The sequence below is a fragment of the Chaetura pelagica genome, unplaced genomic scaffold (genome assembly GCF_000747805.2).
Source record: "Chaetura pelagica isolate M959 unplaced genomic scaffold, ChaPel_1.0 scaffold142, whole genome shotgun sequence".
In the NCBI taxonomy this organism is placed as follows: domain Eukaryota; kingdom Metazoa; phylum Chordata; class Aves; order Apodiformes; family Apodidae; genus Chaetura; species Chaetura pelagica.
The window spans coordinates 9,759,948-9,783,073 of NW_009952973.1; the positions used below are offsets into that span (position 1 = coordinate 9,759,948).

Genomic DNA, 23,126 nt, shown 5'->3' on the forward strand with positions numbered 1-23,126 from the left:
AACTGGAATGTCAATAAACATAGGGTATTGCTTGTACATTCTTTTATTCTCAGAGAAAGGTGGGATAAGAGACCTGAGCTTCTTTCCTGAGCACTCAAGTGTGCTTGAATTACTACAGATACATCAGCACAAAAACCCCCTTGGTCCTAAAAAAGGAGCAATAAATGATAGGTTAGCTCTGATGTGGTTTATTTTCATGTAGTTGCAAGTTTGCCAGGTATGTCTGAACTAAGAAAAAAGAGAGGAATAGCTGTGGACAACAGAACCCTAACAAAATGAGATTCTGAATGAAAAGACTGCAAATGGAATATATTGTAACCACAGAAAAGGGGAGAAAAGAGATGGGATTATGAGGCCAGAACTAGGACCGAGTGATGTGTCAGAGAAATTATACTGAATGATTTTTTGTTTTGTACTGTTGTAAACATCAAGGTAAAAAACTAGAACAAACAGAAGAAAACAAATTAAAACCAGAAACTGAAGTGTGTCTCAAAGTGAGAAAATATCTCTTTAACTCCACAAAATGTGTGACTTAGACTCCTGCCTTTTTCTTACGCCCAGTGAAGTCTTGGCTATGCCAAGTCATGTGTCTACTGCTTCCCAACCAAGACCACTGTGTTCCTCATCTGCTCTGTTCCAGTGTAGCACTGAAAAACAAAATATGTGGCAACTCCCCAGGGAGACTGGTTGCTAGCCACGCAGACACTTTTCTTTGTTACTCCACTGCTGACTATTGGCTTTTTTACCAGCGGAAGACAGCAGAGGAGAAAGGCAGCAGCTGGAAGGCAGTTTCAGTACTTCATTTGAAGCAGTTGCTGGTCTAAGTTTGGAATTGTTGATGTTAGTTTTTGCCCTTCCTGGCTAAGGTCAGAACCACCTGCATAAACTTGGCTAATGAAACTGAAAGGAAGAAAAAAACATTTGCACTAGCAGATGTGATCATCAGCTAGAAGGCAGTCAGCAAAGGTTGTACTGTTGTTTCCCAGCTGAATCCAGCTGTTGGCTCCTTTTCTCTTCCTGCATTCCATTTCAAATTTAAAGCCAGGTTAGCTGTTGTTTAATCTCTTTGACTGAATTCTTGAATGGATGAGAAGAGACATACCCTCAAAGTCATCCCAGCTGGGGAAGGAGACAGACAAGTAGCTAAGGGTGTTGCTCTAGTAATTAATTTGCAGTACATAATAGGTAAGGTCTTGCTCATTTTCATATGCACTGTAAATGCCATGGAGAATGGCTAGGAGGAGTATATGAAACATTTGTGATATTGGAGTTTTGCTGAGGCTGAATAACAGATTAAGGCCTAATGCTGATTTCAGACCAGAGCTAAGTACAGATGTGCACACAATCCATACAATGTACAGATTTTTGTAATGCAATCGAAAGAAGAGCTACTGAGGGTTTCCTAAAACACAAGGTTTTTTTTTCCTGAAACAGAGGTAATGCTCCTTGTGTTTGTAAGTCTAACCTAACCAGGAATTCAAGTGTGATAAAGGCACTGAAAATGCTGTCTTGTCGGGTGCTGTGTCAATGCATATGAAGTGAATGTACTGGTATATATGCTTGTGATGGTGCATTTCTCTCTCTTACTTATGCTCTTTGGTAACAATGTCAGATCTGCTAGGCTGGCATTTGGCGATGCAATGTCCAGTTCACACTGAAATCAATATTATAGTGGTATAATGTATATTCCAGTCAGTCTACATGATTTTTTTTTCCTCAGAAAGTATAAGTGAATTTTCTTGGGAGCCAGTGTCTGGGTCACATATTCTAGGTAGTAGAAAGTTAGTCCTTTGTGTATGGGTGTGTTAGGACCCCAGAGAGATGATATTTTTATTTGTCTTATAATTAAGCAAGACTGTAAGTCCCCTGCAAGTGGGAACAAACCACAACCAAACAACCCAAAGAACAAAAAAACCCCAAACCTCAAATATGAAGCTTTAAAAAAGTTATTTATTAAATAAATAATAATAAAAAAATAACTAATCATTCATTAAAGTTATTTTTAAAGTTATTTACACTGAAAGAAATTTTCTGAGGGCAATTTAATGTTCTAACTGAAATAACAGTTTGGCTGAAAAGAAGACACGGGCTCAGAATTAAATGAAACCTTTTGTCAGGAGAGGGATGACATAGACCATTGGCACTTTTTTAATGCCTTTTGTTATGTGCTTTTTTTTTCCTCTGCATCTGCTAAAATAAAACCACAACTAACCTCTTGGTGACAAAATACAGTGTGTTATATATCACACCGCAGATATTTTTCACAGGAAGTAAGAAGAATGAAGCATATAAACTAATTTTTCCATGAGTCAGAACAGCTCCTTCTACTTTCTCTTGTTTGAGTTGTTACCAAAATCATCACTAGGTGAACAGTCTAGTTGAGTTTACTTTGTTCAGTAAAAGACTTCCTTTTTATCCCTCCTAGAATGTTACATCATCATTAGAAAGGCATCCTGTTTATTGCTGAAATACAGTTAAATACTTTCTGTCCCTTTGTCTTCCCATGATAAAATGTCTTAAATAAACAGAGGTCCCTTCCAAACCCCTACCACTCTTTGATTCTGTCATTCTGCGATGCTGTGAACAAGACACTCCATAAAATGTGTGTGTGTACAAAGCTGGTTATTTCAAGAGAATGCATTGATAAATTTGATTACATATAAGTAAAGTTAACTAAAATTATTTTCAAACATCTCTAAGAAGGACATAGGGTAATAAAAAAACCACTTTGTTAGTGCAGTCTCCAGACACTGTTTGCAGTTTGCACTGAAATATGAAATGCAATTTGAGTATATTTTGCTGATTGAAACTGCTTATAAAGGCACTTGATTTTTCCTCGTCATCAGACATTCAAGCTGTATCTACGATCATGTAGCCTGACTAGAAATTATAATTTTCGAGTGTATGGCAATGTAGAGCTTAGATGAGTTATATATGAGATGAGTCTCATACATGTGGCTAGTGTAGTCTCACATATGTGCCCAGGTGGCCAAGAAGGCCAATGGCATTGTGGCCTGTATGTGTGTGGCAAGAAGGACCATGAAGGAGATTGTCTCTCTGTAGTTGGCATTGGTGAGGACCCCCTCAACTACTGTGTCTAGTTTTGGGCCACTCAATACAAGAAAGATATCGAGGTGCTGGAACGTGTTCAAAGAGGGGTAATGAAGCTGGTGAAGGGACTTGAGAACAAGTCAAGAACAAGAACAAGGCTGAGGGAACTGGAGCTGTTTAGTCTGAAGAACTGGAGGCTGAGGGGAGACCTCATCACCCTCTACGAGTACCTGAAAGGACACTGATAAGAAGTAGGGGCTGGTTTCTTCTCACCAGTAACTGCTGATAGAGCAAGGGGAAATAGCCTCAAGCTGTGCCAGGGGAGGTTTAGACAAGACATTAGGAAGAACTTTTTCACTGAAAAGGTTGTTAGACATTGCAACGTTTCCCAGAGGGGTAGCTGAGTCACCATCCCTGGATGTGTTTAAAAGAGGTGGGGATGTTGCCCTGTAAGTCAAAGACCAGCTGGAGTGCATGAAGCTCTCGCTGGGGATGGATAAGGAGCCAACAGAGAGTTTATGGGTTAAGATTAAGGGGAAGAAAGGCAAAGGTGACATCACAGTGGGGGTTTGCTACAGGTTGCCTGAGCAGGAGCATAATATGGACAAGGCACTATATAGACAGATTGGAGCAGCTTCACATTCACAAGCCAGGGTTCTCATGGGAGACTTCAACCACCCTGACATCTGTTGGAAGAACAACTCTGCTAAGCGCAAACAATCCAGGAAGTTCCTAGAGTGCAAGGATGATAACTTCCTTTTCCAAGTAATCACTGCAATTTGTTTTTCAAGCTGTGGTTACAGTGGTTCATTTTCATTTGTGCATGAAACACTGATGATACAGACACTGCTGAGTTTCCACATACTGTCCTGAAGCTTCGTGCTAATTTGTTTCACAGGAAGACTATTTTGTTGTTGTTGTTGTGTGTTTTTTTTGGTTTTTGTTTTGTTTGTTTGTTTGTTTTTTCCTTTTTGTGGGATTTCTCAGAAGGGCTTTCCATCCTGTGTTGTAACTAAATATAAATTGAAAACTTATTTGGTCATTTACTGCATACCAGCTGCAGTGGTTTAGCATTCTTTTAAGAATTAATTTTATCGTATTTCTTAGAGAAATAGGCTTTATTACTAGTTTTTAAAAATTACTTACTTCTTGTTTGTTGTGGAGTATCCTAAAGGAGTACCTGTCTACAGTATCTCATTGCAGGAGCCTTAAGAAAGCACATTACTGGTCACAAATCCAAATGACATAAGAGAGGAAAATAAATTCTTAGCTGTTGTTGTCTTTTAACACAATGTTTGGTGTTTTCTTTAGCCTACATATGGTAGTTAATAATACTGCTTGAAACAAAGAAATGAAAGGTACTCCCACCCTCCTAGAAACTAAACCACTCTAATTTGATTAAATTAACTTCATACTGAAGACCTGAATGAAAAAATAAATACACTGGAGAAAATAACTGTCATCTTGAAGAGGAGAGTATCACAATAGTCCTGCATGAGTAAGACTATCTTTTCTTTCTGGTTTGCCACGTTCTTCCAATCTGTAACTGTGACTTCAGTGTCGTAACTCAGAGCAGACCATTCTGCTGCTTCTTCTGGTGAGGACATACCCTTCTGCCTGCAGCTAGTGCCACTCAGCATTGCATTTCCACACCCCTGCCCATCATAGGCAGGTCCCACAGCTGTGCACATCTTCTCATTTGTTGAGGTTTTTATAGTCTCCACTCTGAAGCATATGGTGGGGGCTTGCATCCAGGCTTCCAGGTTTTGTGTATTAGTAAGTGGCTTCACTTTTTATGGCAAATTAAATGGCCCAATTATTATTTTAAGTAGAAGCATAAACTTCAGCCATTTATTCAGGGTTGTGGTCTGCACTCAGAACTCCCATTTGGCCATGGGAATTCCAAAGTAATACAGAAGTGCAACAGAGTGATGACTGACCATGCTGTCCTCCAGAGTTATGACACTAAATACATTTTGAGACTCATGAGACCTCACATGCAGTTAATAACACCTGTTCCTCTGACTTCTCAGCTCAGTTTAGGGCCACAGTGAAAAAGACTGTGAACGTATGTTGATACCATGCAACCTAGTGTGTTACATCTGGGCCTAGAATGTTTTCCTGTTCCTACTTGGAAGAAATAAATATCAGTGTAAATAGGCTTGAAACACAGGTTGTGAAGAAAAAGTTAGAGGCTCAAAAATCTGGAAAAGTTGAAGTTTCAGTCATCAAAAGGTTTAAACTACAGTGATTGTAATGAATGTTCTTAGACAAATGAAGAGTATAATTCAGCTTTGGATGAGATATTTGGAGAGATATTTGGAAATCATCAGGAATTCTGACAGGTTTCTGTTCAATATCAGATTAAGTACGACAGTAATGTTTTAATTCCTCTGTCCGAGATTTTTGATGTGTCATGTGACTTAAAAAAAAAATTAGGACTATACCTTCTATCACTACTTATCATTTACTAATATCGCTATAGAGGTTGTAGAAGTACAGTTACAGATATGTGTTGATCTAGCACAAAAGCAGGAGAATCCCAAAAAGAAAGTAGAGGTTGCTTATATAATTCAGGTTTTCTTGTTTGTCATAAGGATTATGGTAAAAAGAAAAAAAAATATTAATTTCATTATTATGATTAACAAAGGGAGAATTGAATGATAAAAATTACCCTGCTATAGGATATATATCTCCCTTTCTGGAAGTTTTTAAAGAATTACCTAGATATTAGTATTTGTGCAGTGAAAGTGCATGTTATGTATTTACAATGTATTTCAGAGAACACTTCCAAATGTCTCTAGAAATATCTCACCACTCTAAATGGAAATTATTGAAGAACTTTTCTCTTCCTTAGGGGACCATGGCAGCTGTGATAAAACTCAGTGTTGAAGTGCACTCTTACTGAATTTCAACAGGACATTCCTTATGAACACCATCTATTGAATTTTATCACTTCTGCTATTTCAGCAGAATTCAAATAAATGAGTTCCAAACTTAAATTTCAAGATATGCTTGATCTATTAAAATAGTAAAATAGTTGGGAAATTAAGAGAGATAGATTAGAATGAGAGTTCTAGTTTGTTGTTTTTTTTTTTTTTTCTTATACATTTCCATGAATGTTCTGTCAGCCTGACAGTACAGCATCTTGACTAGTTTCATATGCTTCCATTAAGGAGGTTCTCTGCCCCATGAGGAAATGGAAGCGGTGCATTCTTAGCGTTTGGTACATGGTTTTCTTAGGATTATTAGACTTGTGATTGTCCAGTTATTGAAGTAATGTTTTAGAAATTCAGAATTAATCTTAGAAAGGCCACATCTTGTTTGAAAACCTGACCACTGTACACTAAGGATGCTTTCAGCTTGTTTGCATTGTCCCATTGCTGTATGAACCAGGGCAACGACAGCTGGTATGGCAACCCCATGTCCCTTTTTCCTGACTGAACCAGGCCATACTTAGTGCACAGCATATGGATCTTTGGATTTCAGCAGTTCTTCAGAAACTATGTATTTGATGTGGACATGGCACCTGCTGCAAAAATAAACCTGCTGACTGCTTGCTTCAGAATTTTTTCAAGTATGTATTTTCTTAAGCTTACTGAAATTTGATCAGCCTGAAGGTATTTTGTTTCATTATGCCAATTCTTTAAGTTTGCATTATCCTGCACAATGTACCTGTATGTTTTAATCTTCTTGTGAGTTCACTGAAAATATTTTCAAAAAACCCAACAACTCTCCAAATTAACAATAAATGTTAAATGCATTTCCAGTTTTAATCACTAATAGGCTTTCCTACCTGTATTGTAATGCTTGGTGCAGTAACATAAATCTTTTTCTTCTTTCAACAGAAACTGTGGCAAAGTGAGGCCTTCTGCTACTTGAACTGCTCCCTTTTCTTGCCATTCAAAAATGAGATCATTCATTGTGTATCCAACTAAAAAAAAAAGCAAAAAAAAAAAAAAAAAAAAAAAGCACAAATGTACTCTAATTCAACTGCAAACTTTGAAGAGCAGGGACGTACCGAATAGTGATGACTTAAGTAAATCTCATAGAAAGGACAAAATACAGGGGCTCTGCTTATAACTTTTAAGTAAAAATTGTTATCTGCCATATTGAGCTAGAAAAAGAAGAAAAAGCCAGTCTTATGCACTCTTTGTGAAATCTTAATGACTAGGTAGTCTATTAATGGAATTATCAAAAGCGTCACAGTGAGCTAAACATCCAGTTGTCTTTGGTGCTTGGGAAAATCCTCTCAGCCTCCTCAGCCTGTGAAGGCCCTTCACTCTCTTGTATCTTTCTCCTTTTATTTGAGGTGAAATGGTGGATTGTGAAAGCTGTGTTTATGGTTTATATCAATTTCAATTGTTAGGCACAAATTCTTCAAAGAGAACAATGAATGTAAATTTCTGTAGGAAGGAAGTATTCGTTGAATTGAAAATACACTGTTCTCTGAAACTGGTACAAAAAATAAGGGAAAGGAATTGAATTTAATCTTCCCATATTGACTGACTGTGACGTATTATGATATTAAAAGGCATTAAGTTTTAATATTCAGATTCCTGCACTTAGCTGTACCTCATGCATGTGTGTATAAGATTATATAAACCAGCAAAAGCTGTAGCAGAAATACTAATCAAGGCATCAGACTTCGTAAAGGGCAAATAGTTTCTCTTGTTCTCCCCCTCTCAGGTGAATATTTGCATGGGATATAATTGGTAAAAATAATTCTACTTCTTCTGAATATGTCGTATATTAACTTTCTCCAGCATTTTATTCCATATTTTTTTCTGAATACTTTTTACCTGATTATAATAGAAAAAAAACCAAACCAAAAAACCCCCAACATCCTATTCTAATTCAGGTTCCACTAAAACTTTCTTAGAATGTAACAGATTTTGAGAAAGTGAGATTTCAAGACTGAAATTTAAATCTAGATGGCTTCTAGTGTTGTAATTGCTTGAACCAGGGTACACTTGAGGCACATTTAATAGCTTGAACCATAAGGAAAAGGGAGTAATTTTTACATTTAGATTATATATCTTTCATTCATCTATTTTGTTTCTTTGTAATATGTCTCTTCTTCTTTAGCCCAGGGCTAATAAGCTGTTAAGAATAACCTACTGATAACTGGAAATATCATTTAACTTTTCGGTAACCAGTTACTGTTCAAAGTATAGTGCTTGGAACTTTCTAAGAGTATCTTTCCACAAATACTGAAAGTTTGAGTTGTTAGTGAAGGAAATAACATGTCTTCGATACGTGGACATAAATCTTTCCTGTGTTATGCTCAGTGGCTTAATTACTCTTTAAATACACACATAAAGGCTGTTTAGTCCTAATGCCCTCACACACTGACCTCAAATCTGAGACACACTTCATCCTTTTGGCTCTGTCTGTGTTGAATCACCTATAAGCACATAATTGGTGATTATAAATTTAAAACTTTTCAACACCTCTCCTTGCTTCTAGATTCTTTAGGTACCCTTACACTCAGGCACTTAGGCTGACTGTTGGTTTATTCTGGTATTTTTTTGTGTGTGTCTGGAAAAATATGCTAAAAAAGGCACCATATCATTTTAAATAGGTATTGAATTGAGATCAGACATTACTCAAGTCATGAGAGGCATATACTATCTGTGCAAGGAAACACTAATTTTTCTGTCTTCTTGAATGCACAACATCCAATGAATAGTTTTAAGAATCACTATTAAATGCCATAAATGATGAAAGACTAGAAGTACAGCTCTTATTAGACTTTGAATGAATTCAGACAAAAAGCAGTTGTGTGTAAAGCAGATTATCCTTTGAAGCATGTAGATTATGGCCAGAAGTTATATCCCCTGAGTGAAACTCATTGAACTGACATGAAACAACTGCTGTGTCAAAAGGTATTTCACTAAATCAGATTCATTAATCTCTAATGTGTGCTTTTAATTTTGATTATCTACCTAGGTCACTAATTCTGCTATAGTGCAATCTATTAAAAATAATAGCAGTGTGTGCAAAATGCTGATGTAGTAATTAATTTTTATCATGTTCACCTTTTAAATTCCCAAATGTATTTTTAGCATTCAATACTGTAACTTCAGTTTTGTAAGATCATATTTATAAACTAAATGTGTCTTAAAATGTAAAGAAACTTAATGGAGACATAAGTTCATGCTATACCAAATAAATTTAAAATAGGATAATATATATCAAATTTTCACTAGGTAAGTTAAATTAAATCAAATCAAATCAGCTTAGTCTCTTAAATTTATGGTGCTTTATTAAATGTGAAATACTTGGCCCAATCTAATGTGCCTATTGAATCAGGGAAATCTAAAATCTTCTAATAGTCCAGTAATTGGGGAAGTGAAAAAACATAAATCATTTAAGCCTGTTGAACTATTTGAGAACACTAACTTGTCTTTAAATTTTCTTTACTGAGAGATGTTAAGGAAAGGTATTATCAATATTGCAACAGAAAGTATGTTGTTATTTGGTACAGTTCCAAAGATTCTGCTGATTTCTTTATTTTTTCTTAATACTGAGTCATCGATTCTTCTTGGCATTCTTCTTTTTTTAAATAGCAAAGGCAGTACTTCATCACATTTCATATGCCTCTAACATTTCTGCCAGAGCATTTATATCAGAGGACACTGTATTCTGTCTAGGGAAATAATTTCAGTGGTCTTGCACTCAACTCAGATTACACAAAGAGATGACTTAAAGCCAAATCAGAAGAATGCTTTTATCATGTATACATAACTTTAAATGTTTATTAACTCTGCTTACAGGTGTATGGAGCTTATTCTTTAGTAGACATAAGTTCTTGAACCCTGACTTCTTGTCAGATAAGACTTGAGTGTAGAAAGATTTTTCTCTGTGCCTCACTTTCATTGTGTTTGGCTTTCCACAGAAAATAACATGTCCATGCCTGAAAGGAGTTCTAATCTGTTTGGAAGAAAAACCTGTTAATCTATTTCGAAGCACACCTCTTTCAGGGTAAATTTTTGGTGTATAATGCTTATTCCTATTCTTTGAAAATTCTTGCTGTTCACTCTCACTATATGATCTCTTTTGCTGCTGCTTTGTGAGTAGAACATAAATATTTCTTTTTTACTTGCATTTGCTGCAGCCTGACATGATATTTGGCCTCTTGCTAAAATGGATTATCTTTTTTTCACTATGAGGTGGTTCTAGTGACTATTATAAACTTTTACCAGACATTTTTATAACTGGTGATTTGGAAATAAAATGCTATGGAAGAAAATTCTAGTGGCTACATTTTGGTGACAGTCAGTCACTGGCCTCATTAATATACGAGGGTGCAGCTCACTTTTGTATGCATGGTGGAAAAAGTGAACCTTTTTATACAACAGAAATAGCTGAAAACAATGGAGGCTATCACATAGTATAGTGGTCTGCAGGACCAGGCCAATCTAAACTAGATCAGGTGGATTAGTAGGGGCTGCTTTCACTGAAATGCAGTGTGCTATGTTTGCAGGTTGTAAACACATGAAGATTGAGAAAGGCAGTAGAAATGCAAAGGTTACCAAAGGGAGTATTTCTTAGGAAAACTCAATAACTTTGTGTACATGTGGCACTGTAGCCTTTCAACAAGCTGCTCTCTTTAAAGAGACAACTCATTTTTAGGAGCCTGAACTCATTCCAGGTAATTAGTGGGTGAAACGTACTGGCAGACAGACCTCCTGAGGTGAAGAACTGGCAAACTAAGTTGAATTTAGAATCATCTGGCATTGTCAAGGGCCAGGAACAACTGTGAAAACTGGATTCGGTCTGTGGAAATTTGTCTTTAGAAAATGGTCTGTCACAAAGCTGGCAATAAGTAAAAAAAATGAAAGTAAAACTCTGTGTGGTCACAGTTATGGAGAGAGTAGGAGGAAAAGATAATGCATTGGATGAGAAGAGGTTGTCAGGACTTGTGCCTGGAATACTTGATGCAAGGTTTTAAATATCTGAATATAAAATAAAACTACTGTGATAGTCTGTTTAACAGATAAGACTGCGTACATCCAACAAGTTTGTCTTGAAGACTTATTGAGGTGTCTTGGAAGTATTAGTATCTCTTATCCACGCTGTCCAAGGACTATACCAATACAGAAAAACAAGGCTTGTTTTTCAGGGCAAGCTGTATGTTTGAGACACTCCACACCTCTGAAACACAATTGTCTTGCCAAATCCAAAATACTCTGTTTTTTACTTCTGCTGTCATATTTGCTAAGTTCTTCCCTTTCAACCACCATTAGGGTACCATTCCAACCCATGAAGAAAAAAATTTTTGATCAAACTTGTGATCCAGCTGAATACCAATATATCTTGTAAATTTTCTACTAATTCTGTTTAGTCCAGGAAGGCCATGCTTCCATTGTGTCATTTTACAGTACTTAGAGGAATATTAAAAACTAACTCTTTTCCTCTTGTTCAATAAAAAAACATATGAATGACATGAAACAGCTGAGCTGAATATCTAGCATTTTTGTATAACAGAGTTTGGTAGGACTGCAGAGTGTATTTTATAGTTCTTTTGATCCCAGTGGTTTATCTAAACTCCATTCTCATTTCTCTAATGTTTAGTAAGGTACAGGTCCAAGAGTAACACTGGATTTATTCAGCAAACCAAGCATTTTTTTAGGTCTCCAGCTGAGGCAAGGACTTACAGTCATGTTGACTAGAGTTATTTCATTAGTCTTCTTTTAGGCATCACAAGAGTGTACCTCCAGGACAGGCTGTGTGCACATCATTCTTCAGAAGAACATGGCAAAGGTTTGAATTGTGCCCTAAACTCCAAGCAACAGAGCAGGGGAAAAATCTGACAAAGATATCAAATCTAGTTTTGGCTAGAGGTTAGAATAAATTCTTCTATTATACATTGCATACTGAAAATAGCTTCAGAAATCCACTGTGCTGCATTTCAAGGCTGAATTTATGCTGGAGGTCCAAGAAAGCAGGTTTTTATTCTTTGTACTTCTGAGCTGCTTTGCAAAGTGTCTGCTCCTTGCACTGCCCTCTTAAGTCTTTCCCTTGAGAGTTGCAGATTTATCCTTCTTAGCCTGTATTTCAGAGAATAACATTTCATCTCCAGCCTTTTACCTCATCTCTCAAACCTAATATTCCTTGCTGAAGCCTATGGCTTTTCAGTTGTCACTTTTAGATTAATTTCTGTGAGTTTAGCAGCAGTTGTACGATTACTACCACCTTTTCATCCTGCATTGGTTGGGAGCTGAAAACTACAAATCTTTCTCGCTTTGTTAGCTGTGTGTCAGTTTTTGCTTCAGATACACACAGTGGGCTGAGTCACCCGTCTGCAGAGCAGAAACTGTAGGATGAGCTCTTGAACAACTTTTGTTTTACTGAAATGGAAAGAAGAGGTATGGTTTCCACATATTCAGGCACAGGCAGGCATTTACCTACTGTGTTCATAATTACTGTCTCTCAGGTAGACAGCTGAGGATCACTGGCAGATAATACACTGCAGTTCTATTATTTTTCTTCTGGTGTCCTTGTGCTGTTGTGGGAAAGGAATAATGCTCATTTCATTTTATGTAATGCAGCCAAGGTGATATGGGGAAAGTTTTATTACTTGCAACTTCCATATGTAATCAAATTTATCTGTATTATTATTATCTGTATATATTTATCTGTAACTAGAAGATTTTGAAGTGTTTGTATTTTGTTCAGCACTTCTTTTGTGAATATTAAATCTCTCTACTATGTGAATGTGCAGCAGGGAATTTGCTCCCACTGAAAGGAATGATTGAAAACAAGACTTCAGTGAAAAATGTTCTGCTGGAAAATACAGTAGAACATCAACAGTGCTATTCAACTAATAAGCATTTGTTCCCTGTGGAGCAGTATATGGGAACTGTGAACTCCTGCAAAGCTTTTATAAAGCAAAACAGATGCCTGCTTGTTCTAGAATGTTCAGTTTTTCTTTGACCTGTCCTCACAAGGGCTGGAAGAGAGGAAAAATAGAGCTGAGTTTTATCAAGTTGTTAAAACAACAATTTGAAAACTTTTGAAACACATTTGTTTTAAAAAAATAAATAGATTTTTAAATTTAAATTTTAATACACCTTTTCCTTCTTCAGTCAAACACTATGATATTTTCTGTTTGAAGTATAATTATATATAGTGAAAGTACTGGCTATCTGTACATACTCTGCTACAACTCATACAAACTTTTTATTTAGTAACATGAATTATCAAGGTGACATATATTATTAGTAGGATAATCCACTTGGGTTGACTATGTAGTTTTGTTTAAATGCTGAATATATAATATTGCTCCACATTCCTTGACATTTGCAGCAAATAACTATATCTGAATTTTATTTAAGAAAACTTTTGCTGTCAGATTCAGGTTTCAATCTCCTATTGAAAACCTGCTTTATAATATTACCATCTGTCTATTGTAAAGAAAGATAAATTTGGTAATTTTCTGAAAAAACATACCATTACCCATACAACAGTTCTGGCACACTGACTGATTACTTCCCCCTTTACTTAGGCACTACTTTGTTCAATTAGAAGAAAAAAAAAAACAACCAAAATTAAAAAATGCTTCATTCAGATTATGTATGTCGTGTTTCTGATCTGTAATACATTTCATATAATGCAGTATGTTAATTCTATATGGAGAAAATTAGTTTACATCTTCATTATAAAACTGTAAATCTACATCTGTCATTAAGATGGGTACTTTATCTGTTTTTCTCCTGCATTAATTTTTACAGACTTTCGATTGCTGGAGCCTCAAATAATTTATTTATTTATTTATTTATTTATTTCTTTTCCCTCTCCTGTTCTTCACATCATTAGAAGTATTTTCCTGCTAGGAATCTCTCCCCAAGTCTTCTCATTTTAAAGGGAAAAGGCAATTCCCAAATACTTCACATCAAAAAGAAAACAAAAATGTAATGCATATCTGTGCCTTCCTCCTCACATATCCTATGTTAGCTTAGACCATAGTATCAGCTAGATGATAACTTTGTATGGACTTCTTCCTTGCCATAATGCAACGGCTCTACTGCCTTTCCTAAGATTTTCTAGGAGTTGTTCTATGGATCCAAGGCACTGCCCTATCTGAGGGTGTGAGGGCTGTGTAAGTGGTATATTCTATGTAGATTAATGGATATATACATATATACATATACATGCTCTGCAATCTTCTGCAGTTCTCCCTTGCAGTACACCTTTTCCCTAATCCCTTCTAGGATGATTAGGTAAAAACTACAGATATGCAGCTGAAGAGCTAGGGCAGGAATCTGAAGATCAGGGACTTGGTATACATCGTCTTGTTTCCATCTTTTAAAGACAGAGTTATTACCAAATTCAGGATAGTCAGGGTCACATAAAACACTTCTTAAAGTTATTCTCATGTTTTCTTTATGCTGCCCCATAATATTGCCCCCTAAATACGTGAACACAGGGAAGACTTAATGGTGAATCCCCATATGCATAAATTTTGCATAAACTGTCACTGAATGCTAAATGCTTAGCAGTACCTTTAGATTTACACCAAACTGTTGATTTACAGTACAAGTAAGGATCAAAGAATGACTTCCTTTGAAAATGTATGCTTTACAGGTCCTTTTGGTAAAATAGAGGATTTATTTTTAATTTTTTTTCTTGTACCACTACAAGGGGTCTTTCTACATCCTGCTCAGCTGTTGTAATCCCTACAAAAGTATTTATAAGATAATATATTACCCAAACTTACAGCTTTCCAGCTGCATTATACATGTTTGCACATCCATTGGAAAATTTTTGAGATCCATTGGACAGGACAGTATTAAAGTCAATCTGAAAGAATACAAAAAAGATTTAAAAATATACCACAAAAAATGCCATAGAACTGCACAGGAAGAATGCATGAAAACACTGGAAATAATTAGAAAAAAAAGGAAAATATATTTTTTCATTAGAAAGCTCTCAAAATAGATATATATTTGCTGAATACATTTCACTCACTCAGTCTAGTATGATAATGTGGAAAAAAACTATTGCAGGCTTTCAGAAAACACATTTTTTAGTAGGTTTACCTAACTTTATGAGAAGTCTGAAAGAATGCAAAAATGGTATGTGTTCTGGTTTGAGCTTTTTTGTGCCACAGGAAAATGATTGTACTGTTACAGTATTTAAAATCCTTGACATAAATTTTACCTGGACTTGCAAGAATTTTATAAGAGGTGTCAGCTGCAAATCACAGTGACATTGTAATTTATGTATTATTGTCCTAAAAAAAAGTGTGTAAGCATCAGCACAGAGGTTTAGAAATTTATTATATTGATGGTAGACTGAAATGTGCCTGTAATTTCGAACTGCAGCTATCTTCCATGTTAGTCCTGTTAAATACTCTTCAACCTATAGGCCAAGGAGGTATTTCTACATTTTTTATCAGTACAATAAATTATTTTTAGAGTGATAATTCTCAGAGGAATGAGAAAGAAGCCTATAAGAAGTGAAGGCAAAGGAACAGTGTGGTCAGCAGGGCCAGGGAGGTGATCATCCCCCTGTACTTGGCACTGGTGAGTATGGGGCATTTTTTTTCATTGCAGTGCTGAAGTGTGCCCAAAGATCAATGAAGCTGATGAAGGGTCAAGAGAGTAAGTCTTATGAAACACCGCTAAGGGAACAGGGGTTAGTCTGGAGAAAAGAAGACTGAGGGGAGACCTTATTGCTTTCTATAACTACCTGTAAGGAGGGTGTAGCGAGGTGCGTGTTGGTCTCTTCTCTCAAATAACAAGTGACAGAACAAGAGGAAATAGTCTCAAGTTGTGCCAGAGGAAGTTTAGATTGGATATTAGGAAAAATTTCTTCACCAAAAGATTTGAAACAGGCTGCCTAGGGAAGTGATTGAGTCACCTTGCCTGGAAGTATTTGAAGGATGTGTAGATGTGATGCTCAGGAACATGGTTTAGTGGTGGACTTGGCAGTGCTAGGTTAACAGTTGGACCTGATGATTTTAAAGGTCTTTTCCAACATAAACAATTCTATGATTCTCTTTTCTCCCTCACTAGCAATGTTTAGGTATCTTTTAATCATTTGAGAACACGACTGCACTCTTCTTTATAGAAAACATCTTGCAAGAAATCTTTGTCCCATATTCATTTATCAGTTCAGCTGATAGAATGCGCCCCAAAACTTGAGGAACTTGAGTTCAATTCCTTACACATGAGGCTTTTCTAGAATGGTAGTGCTCTAACCCCTCTCTCTTAATCCCATTCATTAATCCCATTTGGGGGGTTGGACTAGATGATCTTTCGAGGTCCCTTCCAACCCCTATGATTCTATGATTCTATGATTCCCCTGGTTTTGGCATTGGGTCTAAAGGGAAGTGGGCAGTAGGTTGCAAACTTGACTGTGTATTTGTTTTACCTTACTTTTTCCCTCTCCAAAGCTTCTTGATTCTTTGTTGCTGTAACTTCTGTTAGCCTGCCAGTGACAGAGCTGAAGGGGAAGAGTCTGAGGAGGGAACTCAGATCCTGGCCCTATTCCTATGCTAAGGAAAAAGATTCTAAATGCAAAATCTGACCGTAGGCTAGTAACATGTCAAATAATATCAAAGAAGAGGCACCGGGACTATAGTTTTTGCTTCAGTAAATATTTTAGTATTTTGTATTAAGCATTCATTGGATCAGGAACTGCAGCCTTCTTGTCTTTTTCTTGTCTGAATTGTTCCAATGAAATTATTGGAGAAGGAAACATTGTGGAATGAAAGGAAAAAGCCAGTTTAGAAAACTTTTTTTTCCTTTAAATATCAACATATTAGCAATTAGCTTGTGTCCTCTCATCAAAAGGTTGGCTGACTCATATTCACACAAAAAAACTCAACTAGATGCTAATTGTATGATTTTAAATCTGTTTCAGAAATTGTAATAGTTCTTAACTAAATCATAGCAACAAAATTTCTGGCTACATAAGAAAGACATGAGGTATCTGGCATTTGCTTTTCCAGCAGCCAATTTTTGCTTTTATAATTTAAAATTATAGTGTTTATCATGTTTGACTTTTCCCCCATTTCGTGTGACCATGAATTTGGTCTGAATTCTGTTGAAGTTACAATTTAAACTTGCTTCAGTTGAGTGGTGGGGTCTGTACTCTGTGTTGCATGTATCTGGAGGGAGTAGGGCAAGGAGGAGTTATTTGATCAGAATGGAGCAACTGCCAGTGCTGTTCAGGGTGAGTCGGACATTGATTTAGCTCTGCTTTCTATTTGCGTCTGGAGAAGGAATTCTTTCTACTTGTTTTCCATCTGTTTCTAGTGACAGAATCCATGTTGTAACTTGGAAGAAAAATTATATCCCCACTCTGGCAGAATAACCTCCTTTCATATATGAAGTCTTTGTAAGAATTTTAACCCAAAGCTTTCTCCCTGTGTAAGCTTGACAAGACACTGCCCACTTGCACTGGATGCACCAAGAAGGGAGACTCACTTGCCACTGATACAACCAGGCAAGTCCAAATGTTTTTGTTTGTTTGTTTGTTTTTTTGTTGTGTTTTTTTTCTCTTTGTATACAAACTGTTTCTCTAGTCTCTTCCAAAAGTCCAATTACCCATTAATGCAGTGTTGTAAAAACATGCAAAGCAAAACACTGAGTGGGCAAAATGTGTATTTATTTTTAGAAGTGTAACATCTTGCACAAGTAGGTCACTGTATTAATACCAAATCTATACCATGTATAATGGGGCATTACTATACTTATATCCAGTGTGTCTCTCATCAGGTTTTTGAAGACAGTGGCAAAATGCCTACTAATGTCTATATTAATAAAGGGAAAATGGGGAGAAGAGAAAAGAAGTAGGATAACTAGATTTTGTTAATACTTATGATTGCTGCTTACAGCTTCTTAAACCTTTTCAAAAGTTTACTTTCCACTTTTCTCTCCATCTCCAGCAGTAAGAGAACTATTCTTTAAATGTCATACTTCCTCAGACAGGTCATATTTCCATGTTGAAGTGCAACTGCAATATCCAAAAAGGTGAAAAAGAAATAACATTTAATTGTCATGACATTGGAAGTTACAGCAGGTGAAACTACTACATAGACCAGCTCAGATTATAATACTCCGGGATTATTTGCTCTGTGCAAGTGTCCTAGCTCCTCTAGTCTCAGTATCTGTAATTTAAAATGAGAAAGATACTTTTCTTATTATTTTTACTATGTGCTTGCTTAATGAGGGGTCATTTTCTGGTTTAGTATCAAAATGAACAGTAATGATGTTAAAATTTGTATTCAGAACTTACAGCTACTTCAGTGATAGTTCTGCCTGACTGAAGATACCTGTTAGCAATTATTAGGTACACTTTAGAGCTTCTGTCTGAAAAAATAATATGTTTAGAGACTCACCTGATGGAATAAAGTACATTTCCATTTTTGAAAATTCGCAACAACTTATTATCTGTTGTAACTTCATGAAAGTTGGCACCTTTTTCATTAGCAAAGAACAAATCAGGTTTCCAAATTGAATCCAGCATGGATGGATCTAAGTCTAAAGAGTCATCTGGATATTCACTGTATGCAAGGCGTGGATCATTCCAATTCTGACGGAGAAAGATGTTCACTCGATAATCCTAAATGAAAGAGGAAACAAGCAAAGCTTTATCAAGCATAGGGATTTAGCTTTTATTTCATTTCTTAGCCATGTAATCCTCTGTCCATCTGTGAATGACAAAAGAATTACTTAGCTGAATGCCAGCATGATACCTATTTGTATTAGTGGGGACATAATGGATTAGAATAAAGATGCATTTCAGGGTAATTGAAAAAATAGCAAGCTAAGGAAATCCAACCTCGGTGTACAGCTCATACCACTCCATATAACTCTACTCCTACAGTAGCTTTTTTCTTGAAATCAAAAGAAAAAAAGCATAAACAAAATCTTATGGAATTACCTTTTTCTGCCTAACTCCTAGCAGGGACATTCCCACTTCCCTTTCTTAGGCAGTGAGAATCTGTCCCACTTCTATTAATTTCTTTTTTTCTCTCACCAATCCTTACATATTTTAGACCTATCACATAGACTTCCTGTCCTCAGTTCCCTACTGAAAATTGTGTGACCAGTAACTTGCCATACAGCTGTCTGAGGAGGAGACACATTCCTCTCTGTTCATATGTGGTGGAGATTATATGAGTCCTTATGATAAACTAGATTAGGTGCAAGTGGAGTCACTTCAATTCCTACAGTCATTTCTTCAACAAGGGTGTTTATATAGAAAAGACAAGTGAAGTGCTTCAAACTTCTGGAAGTCCTTTTGGAGTCATATATACTATCTGTCAGAGACAATGTTGTATTTATGGTTGCACACTTTCTTAAAAACTTGTCAATCTGAAAAACAGAACTTGTTTTTAAAAATAAAAGTGAATATTAGTATCTCGTTACATTATACCAAGAACTGAGAAGACACTGAGCATAAGGACACAGGGACTACACTTCTATTGCTAATAATATTATTTTCCTCCTTATTTGGTTCTTGGAAACCCTTAGCCATAAGCTGAAATTTCTTAGAGGACTGCGATACTGTTCATCTGTTTCATGGGGCTCAATACAATAAAAAACTGTGATATCAGGTATATGTGCTTTTCTGTCCATGCTGAGGCTGAGGCCACTACTAACAGTAGTTAGTACTAACATTTTGATTAGCAGTTTCCAGCACACACTGAAACCTAAATTACTGACAGAATATGTTTTCTTCTTCATTGTACTGACACAGATAAAGCTCTATTCCCACAGCATACAGAATATAGCTAGACTGCTTTATCAAAACTTTTGCATAAATCCTCAAGATATGAATTGCCTCTCAATTATTTCTGTAATGCGTTTTTAATATGCACTGTATGTGGAATCCTTCTAGATCTGAGAGAGGGATACATAAAAGCAAAGTTCCAAAATATGCCCTTCATTTAAGCATTGCATATCACCTGCTCTTTTAAGTTTTGAATGCTGTTATTTGAACAAAATTATTGAATTTTCATGTGAGTGCTGCACAAATCAGAATAGTACTAAACTTGCTACTGCCACAGGACAGCAGTAAAAACTAATACTAACCTGTTTATTTTCCAGTTTCTATGTTTTTGCCTTGTAACATGTATTTTCCTGGTTTACCATAGATAGAACAATTAATTCTTTTTACTTTAGAAAACTATCAGAGAAAATTTCACAAGAAGTGAAGGATGATGTTGAGTTTTGTTGCACTAATACAAAGGTAGCACAATATTGATTCTTGGTGGATTGTCAGTTGTCTCCTCTCTCAAGTTTACTTTCTGTTTCTCATGGCTGTTCAAGAAAATCTACTATGTTACAGAATATGTTAATAGTTTTATTTCTTGCTGGTGAGATTTTCAAATGTTGCTATCTCAGTCTCTGAAAAACATACAACTTGACATGCTTTTTACTGCCCTCTTCATTAGTATAATTAGACAGGATGGCCTGTGGCATATTAGTACTTTGTGCTAGTAACATATTTTCATTTTAAATTTGTTCACTGGCCCCAAGCCCTGAGGCTGCTCTTTAGGTAATCTAATTACTTTGGGTAAATTAATGAAGTTTCCTTAATTTTCCTTTACATATCTGAAAATTTCAGATTGCAATAAAAGCTACTCAGATAATGATTTCAATATACCTTTGATGGATTTCCCCAGCATAGGTACGCAAGTATTTAAATTTAAGTAAGTGCCTCAAATTGGTAGTTTATTTTGCATGCAGGCTACCAATGTCATTGCAAAATCAGAGGAGAAGACCCTTGAAATTCACACTGACATTTGAGAAATGTAAGCATAGTTTTTGTAATCTGAAGAACTCCCATGTATTTCCTCATGCTTAATAGCTGGAGTTCAATGACTACTGAGATTATTTTTTATGAGACCTCATCTGTAGTCATGCATGATCAGAAAAAGAAAATATAGAGGGACGTGCATAAAAAGATGGTATTGGACTAGACATGATATCCAGTTCTTTGAAAAGTCTGATTCCTTTAAATCAGTCATACAGTGGTCTTGCATTACGACTAGACTGAGGACTTGGTCACCATCTAAGGACAAAAGTATCCTTAATCACCAGTAAATTTAGGCTGGACTGAAATGGCTCGTCCCTTTGCTTCTGCTAATAAACTTTGGTGATCTTTTCACTGGCATAATTAATTATCACAAAAAGGGAACTCATGTTACTACAGGCCTGAATTGCAGCAAGGCTAGTACATATATCTATGCTATATAGCAGCTCAATGAGTGAAAAAAGCTTGTGACAGACTATGCTTCACCATTATCTGCAACTCCTCAATCTGTCAGATTTACCATTGCAGCTAAAGAGAAATTAACTGTGATTAAAACTGATTGCTGAGTACTTAACTTTACTTGATACGTCAAATCTGTGTCAGAGTAAGATCTGACTAATGGCAAACATCCCTAAGAACATGCCTTTCTGTACTGAATAGCTGTAGGGCATTCATTAGAAGAAATAATAATGATATGCCATTGATCATGGTAAAGAGTTTGTCTGACTCATAGAATCCTTCCTGATGATCTGTACCTGGATAATTCCATAGGTGGAAGCTGACTTTCCAGAACTGATTTTTGCAGTGGGTAAAATAAAGTTTGACCTTATTATTCCCATTCTGAATTACAGAACCCGTAGGGTTGCTGTGAGCAACTGCAGTGCTATGACACTCCCTCACTAAGAGCAACTTTGTCAATTTTCCAGAACCAGAGGATTCCTCCCTCAGAAATTAATGGCTTCATCAACGTGGCCTTAGGAGGAAGCCTTCCTCTTGCAATTTTCATTTCTATTTCTGTGAAAATTTTGCTGTATCAGGACAAGTATGCAGTTCCATATACAAAGAATACTTTGCTGTCTTGTCCTGCCTTTAGTTATGTGGCTAAACATTTTGTTAGTGATTAGAATCTCTAGATTTGAGTCCTTTTAGGCTAAGGACGAGCAGTAAGGCCTCTGGGTTCCTGGAGAAAAGCTCTAATCCTAGATTACTTTGAAAATGGTGAGCACTCTTACCCCTTCTATTAAGTAGGACAGACCAGATGGCTTGGGGATTTGGATGAGGGCTAACTTGCCTCTGATCTCAGGAAGGTTTAGGAAATTATTTGAGCTATTCAGAAAAGATTGTTGGATTTTTGAATGAAGAACTCTCTCCATTAATGTATAAAAACAGATTTTAAGGTGCTCATTAATATTTTTAATATTTTGGGGGGTTTATGTGTTTTTGTTTGGTTTTGTTTCTTTTTTTGCACTTCTGAACTACTAAAGGTTCAGACAGGCTCCAGCTGGGTTCCAATAACTGTTCAACAATATTCATATTGAAGTCAATAGAACTAGAATTACTTGGCAAAGAACTAGATGAAACTAGGACTTCAAGATTGCTATCTCTAACATCAAACTTCTCAGGTTCCCTTACAAAATCAAAATTGAGAACTCAGCAAACATATATACACTACTCATGAACCAAGTGCATTTCCTAGGTTGTCACTGCTTTCATAACCTTGAATTCTGGAGTGGCATGGGCTCTGTTAACATTCCATAGATAAAAGAAGAATATAGGCAGTAGTTTCTGTGAGAACTCCTTGATTTTTAACTTCTGACTCCCTTGTCTTTATTACAAAACATTAAAAATCTGTTGAATTCAACAATATGTTTCAAAAGCTACTTATTTTCCATAGGGTTTAGGATGCAAACATTTAAAAATTGACAGGTTAGTCAATTATAGTGTTAGGTTTTTTTCCTGGTTCATTATCAGTAGCAATGACGGAATTTCCATTTCTGTTGTCATATAAAAAATCAAAGCTAGTTAATAGCTCTTCAAAAACAATTAAGCACAGTACTGACATACTGTATAGTAATGTTTGTCACAGCTTTTCCTGCATGTCCTAGAATATTCATTAATTGCAAACTGAACACATTAATTCAATTCTCAATGGAAGCTGTGCATTCCCAACTCCTAATATATTACAAGACATATTGTAACCTGTTCAATGTAATTATTTTTTTAAGCTTTAGCTCAGGGGCTTTTAAAATATTTGTTCTTTCAATCAGTAGTATAAGGGATTAGATGAAACTGGACGT

The 23,126-nt window shown here is 36.1% G+C and overlaps 1 protein-coding gene across 1 annotated transcript in view; it reads right to left on the reverse strand.

Annotated features, from left to right (window-relative positions):
• GLRA3 (glycine receptor, alpha 3) overlaps window positions 1–23,126 on the reverse strand; it is a 52,466-nt gene that overhangs the window by 12,025 nt on the left and 17,315 nt on the right. The window contains exons 4-6 of the mRNA XM_009995950.1: window positions 18,407–18,630; window positions 14,777–14,859; window positions 6,848–6,985 (exon numbers count right to left, since the gene is read on the reverse strand). Coding sequence (XP_009994252.1) covers window positions 6,848–6,985; window positions 14,777–14,859; window positions 18,407–18,630 — 445 coding nt within the window. The remainder of the gene's footprint in view (window positions 1–6,847; window positions 6,986–14,776; window positions 14,860–18,406; window positions 18,631–23,126) is intronic.